The 5,177-nt window shown below is 48.9% G+C and overlaps 1 protein-coding gene across 1 annotated transcript; it reads left to right on the forward strand.

Annotated features, from left to right (window-relative positions):
- Positions 1 to 1,376: 1,376 nt before the first annotated feature.
- Positions 1,377 to 4,839, forward strand: LOC105551352 (PRAME family member 18). Its single transcript, XM_011996553.1, has 3 exons — positions 1,377 to 1,709; positions 2,096 to 2,677; positions 3,631 to 4,839. The coding sequence occupies exons 1-3, from the start codon at positions 1,423 to 1,425 to the stop codon at positions 4,202 to 4,204; spliced, it is 1,443 nt and encodes a 480-aa protein (XP_011851943.1). The 5' UTR covers positions 1,377 to 1,422; the 3' UTR covers positions 4,205 to 4,839.
- The last annotated feature ends 338 nt before the right edge of the window (positions 4,840 to 5,177 follow it).

The following is a 5,177-nucleotide window of genomic DNA, read 5'->3' on the forward strand; positions in this document are numbered from 1 at the left end:
GCCTCAGCCTCCCAAAGTGCTGATATTACAGGTGTGAGCCACTGTGCCGGGCCTTTTTTTTTTTTTTAATAGTGATGGGGTCTTAGTTTGTTACCCAGGCTGGTCTAGGACACCTAGATTCAAGCAAACCTCCTACTTCGCCTTCTAAAGTCTTGGGACTACTGGCATGAGCCAGCATGACTAGTCTCATGCACCATTTTCAAGACTGGAATCTTTGTTCTGAATGTGGGATCCATTTGTTTCTCTGGACTCCACTCCATTTATTTATTTATTTATTTTTTTAAGACAGACTCTTGCTCTTCTGCCCAGGCTGGGGGTGCAGTGGCACAGTCTCAGATCACTGTAACTTCTGCTTCCCAGACACAAGCCATCCTTCCACCTCAGCCTGCAGAGTAACTGGGACTACAGGTGTGCACCACAACATCCAGCTAGTTTTTATATTTTTTTGGAGAGACAGGGTCTCACTATGTAGCCCAGGCTGGTCAGCCACTCCTGGGCTTAAGTGATTGTTCTGCCTTGGCTTCCCAAAGTGTTGGAATTACAGTTCTGAGCCTCCATGCATTGCCCCTCATTACTCTTCTTAGAACATAATGGCATCTAATTTAAAAAAATCCCTTTAGTCTCTCCCAGCCAAGTTCATCGTGGGAACTGAGACTGCAGGCTGTTTGGGGTCACAGGAGACTCCCATTACCATTGTTTTACTGTTTTATTGTTTTGTTTTGTTTTTCTTTTTGAGACTGAGTCTCGCTCTATTGCCCAGGTTGGAGTGCAGTGGCGCTATCTAGGCTCACTGCAACATTCGCCTCCTGGGTTCAAGCGATTCTTGTGCCTCAGCCTCCCAAGTAGCTGGGATTACAGGCACCCACCACCATGCCTGGCTACTTTTTGTATTTTTAGCAGAGACGGGGTTTCAACTTGTTGACCAGGCTGGCCAACAACTCCTAACTCCTAGCTCTTAACTCCTGGCCTCAAGTGAGCCGCCCACCTGGGCCTCCAAAGTGCTGGGAGCCCACTAAGCCCAGCACTTACAGGTGTGAGCCACTAAGCCCAGCCACATGACCATTGTTTTAGACCTTTAAATTGAGAAGACATTTTTTTCCTCAAAAAAGGAGTTGAGCTTTGGAGATCCTGAGTAACACTTCCCAGAGCTAATAAAGTTGGGGGGAGCAATGAATGAATATTCATGGAGTAGGAGTGGTCTTGCCTGCTCCTTGGAGGTTGGAAGACACTCTTCCTGGTACCAGAAGGGCAGAACTATGTCTCTGTGGGCAATCATTGCAGAATGGAATTGGGGTAAACTAAGAACCCTTTCACACCTGCCAGAGTAGTGACTTCTGCCCTAGGAGAAGTCAGGGTGTGAGAGGACTGGCCTGAGAAGTTTGTCTTTTCCCTGGATTTGTTTTCTTGCAGATTAGAATCAGGATGAACCTCCAGACCCCACCCAGACTACTGGAGCTGGCAGGGCAGAGCCTGCTGAGGGAGGAGGCCTTGGCCATCTCCGTCCTGGAGGAGCTGCCCAGGGAGCTCTTCCCCTTGCTGTTTGTAGAGGCCTTCATTAGGAGACGCTGCGAGGTTCTGAAGGTGATGGTGCGGGCCTGGCCCTTCCCCCGCCTCCCTCTGGGGTCCCTGATGAAGACGCCTGATCTGGAGATCTTACATTATGTAATGGATGGGATTGATTGCCTGCTTGCCCAAAAGGTTCGCCCCAGGTGAGTGACCCAGGTGGGGAAGGCCCAGGTGTCCAGGGAATAAACAGCTGGGTCAGGAAAATTGGGAGCCTGAGGGTGGTCCGGGGGCTTCTGATGGTGCCAGTGAGAAAGCTGGGACAGTTCTTGGCCATGGCCCAGCTCCTCTGGGAAAGGACTGCTCACCATGTAGGGTCCACCAAGGAAAGAGGAACCTGCTTCCTCCCAGTGGAAGGTAAAAGCACTAGAAGTGGGGACCAGGTAGAATCCAAGGGGGAAAGGGATGGAGAAGAGACAGAAGGAGGGGCACTGAGGACAAAAGCAGCTGAGGTCCTCGATGCGGAGTGAAAGCCCAGGTCAGGGGTGGGTCCTTGCCTATATTCTGAGCTTTTCCCCTATGTGACTCACAGGAGGTGGAAACTGCAGGTGCTGGATTTGCGGGATGTTGATGAGAATTTCTGGACCATATGGTCTGGAGCCAGGCCCCTGTCCTGCTCCTCAAAGGCCATGAGTAAGACGCAGACAGTGGAGGACTGTCTAAGGACAGGAGAGAAGCAGCCCTTGAAGGTGTTCATGGATGTTTGCTTCAAGGAGAAATCCCTGGATGAAGGTCTGAGCTTCCTCTCTGGGTGGGTCCAGCACAGAAGAGGTTCAGTATACCTGTGCTGTACTAAGGTGGTGAATTATTCAACGTGCATTCTAAATTTCAGAAACATATTGGAAACAGTATACCCAGACAGTATCCAAGTGTTGGAAATTTGGAACATGTGCTGGTCATGTATCATAGTAGAGTTTAGCCGTTACCTGAGCCAGATGAGGAATCTTCGCAAACTCTTTGTCTCCGATGGCTGTCATTATTACCTGCCAAGCCCTGACAGCAAAGAACAGTTAGTTGCTGCATTCAGCTCTGTGTTCTGCAGGCTGGACTACCTCCAGACGCTTCATATAAGAAGGATCTGCTTCTTCAAAGGCTACCTGGACCGGTTGATCAGGTGAGGAAGGATGGTGAGCTTTCTCTGTGGGCCATGGCACAGCCTTTTATTGTTACAGTAAACACTAGTGGGCATGTACTGTGTGCCAGCCATTGGCGATGTCACAGGGAAGGGGACACTAGAATGTATTGTCCTGTTTGGTGCTCTATATCCTGAAGTGGGTATCACAGGATGGCTCCAGTAAGGGCAGAGGGATGACCGGGGGTCGATGCTACAGAGAGGGACATCGTGTAGGGAGCTGGTTAGTGGGGGTTCAGATGTAGTGAGGGTGCTTTTGTTTGTGAATTCCTTGTCAGGAAGTGTGTTTTAAAGTTAATATGATAAAAAAAAAAGGGGCAACAGAAAGGAGGGTATAAAAGAAGAGAAAGTGCATCAAACCTGTGCGTTTCACAGAAGATGCTCTGTCCTCACAGCTTAGTGAACGTGAATGATCCTGTCTCTGATTCTCTGTCTGTAAATGGTTGTTTTGAACTCTAGGAAAGGTAATTGACATGGGAAACACATGCTTCTGGGATGGAGGTGAGGGAGCAGGCATGAGAGTGGTACAAAGAGATAGGTGGTTTGCAGATGTGGCCATGTCAGGAAATCTCTGAAGGCAGGCAGCCCTAACTGACGTCCCTAGACCTTGCTCAGGTCAGTTCTTTGGGCATATCTTCCACAGGCCCCCTGTGGCCCAGAGATGAAGATTTCTGCTGGAAGATGAAGAAAAGAGGCGTTAGAGATTTTGTGGCCTTGAACCAATCACACCAGTGATGGTGAAAGGACTCAGCCTAAAATGGGACTGCCCCTGAATGATCAGAGTCCTCACCAGGCAGCACCTTGCAGGAGGACCGTGATTAGATGATGAGAACAAACTTGTGTTTCGGTGAACCAGGCTCTTCCCTTGAGGTTATTTTCCACCACCCTCCTCTAACTGGTACCATTGCCCAGAACTAACTTCTAGCTCTCCCCAGGTGCCTCAAGAGCCCATTGGAGACGTTGGCATTAACTTATGGCTCCCTAGAGGAAGAGGACTTGAAGTGTCTGCCCCAGTACCCAAGTCTCAGTCAACTGAAGCAGCTGAATCTGAGTCACGGTGTGCTGCGCTTCCTCCGTCTTGAGCCCCTCCGAGCTCTGCTAGAGAAAGTTGCTGCCACTCTTCAGGCCCTCTTCTTAGTGGACTGTGGGATTGGGAACTCCAAACTCAGGGTCATCCTGCCTGCCCTGAGTCGCTGCTCCAACCTCACCACTTTCTGCTTTCACGGCAATGACACCTCCATGGATACTCTGAAGGACCTGCTGCGTCACACAGGCAGGCTGAGCAAGCTGAGCCTGGAAACATATCCTGCCCCTCGGGAGAGTCTTGACAACAGGGGTCGTGTCGTTTGGGAGCTCCTCACCCCACTTCAGGCCGAGCTGATGCGTATACTGAGGGAAATAAGGCAGCCCAACAGGATCTTCTTTGGTCCCGTCTCCTGCCCTTGCTGTGGCACGTCGCCCACTGAACAACTGGAGCTCAGTTTTTGCTTCCGGAGAAGCCCTGCCTAGTGGGGTGGAGGTATAAAAAGCTTTTTCTCCAGGCACTTGGAAACTAAAATCTGGGACATAGATGCCTTTTCTTTTTCTTTTTCCTTATTTTACAATTTTTATTTAAAAATTTGAGACAGGGTTTCCCCATGTTGTCCAGGCTGTTCTCAAACTCTTAGGCTCAAGCGAGCCTCCTGCTTGGCCTCCCAAGATTCTGGGATTACGGGCAGGAGCTGCTGTGCCAGTTCTATAGGTGCGTTATAAAGGGAGCAGAGAATCCTTTGTTTCAGGCATGTGCTTCCTGTGAGTGGAAAAAACAAACAAACAAAAAAACCAAAAACCAGTAGGGGGCAGCACTGGGGAAAAGGTTGAATGGAGTCAATGAGACTCAGGGACCCGTGTCCTAGACAGTCAGAAATAGAACCTGAAGTTCTAGAGTGAGGGAGTTATCTCAGCAAGGATGGATACAAAGAAATTTCGGCAGTAAAGAGAACCTAAATGGCAACTCTGCTGTCCTTCATGATTGATTAGCCTGTTTTAGCGATTTATACATCAGAAATCTTTAGTTGCTGGTGAATTCAAAAAAGAGATACTAGTTCATCTGTGATTTAGGTTCATCTGCAGGAAATAAAGGAATCCAAATAAACTTCGTTTTGTTGTTGTTTTTTTCTTTTCTTTTTGTTTTTTTTTTGTTTTTTGTTTTTTGTTTTAGAGATTCACTCTTGTTGCCTAAGTTGGAGAGAAATGGTGTGATCTTGGCTCACCGCACCTCCACCTCCCAGGTTCAAGCGATTCTCCTGCCTCAGTCTTCCGAGTAGCTGGGATCACAGGCAGGCACCACCATGCCTGGCTAATTTTGTATTTTTAATAGAAACAGGGTTTCTCCATGTTGGTCAAATTGGTCTCGAACTCCCAACCTCAGGTAATCTGCCCACCTTGGCCTCCCAAAGTGCTAGGACTACAGGCATGAGCCACTGAGCCTGACCTGGTTTTT

This window comes from Mandrillus leucophaeus, unplaced genomic scaffold (assembly GCF_000951045.1).
Source record: "Mandrillus leucophaeus isolate KB7577 unplaced genomic scaffold, Mleu.le_1.0 Scaffold52, whole genome shotgun sequence".
NCBI lineage: Eukaryota > Metazoa > Chordata > Mammalia > Primates > Cercopithecidae > Mandrillus > Mandrillus leucophaeus.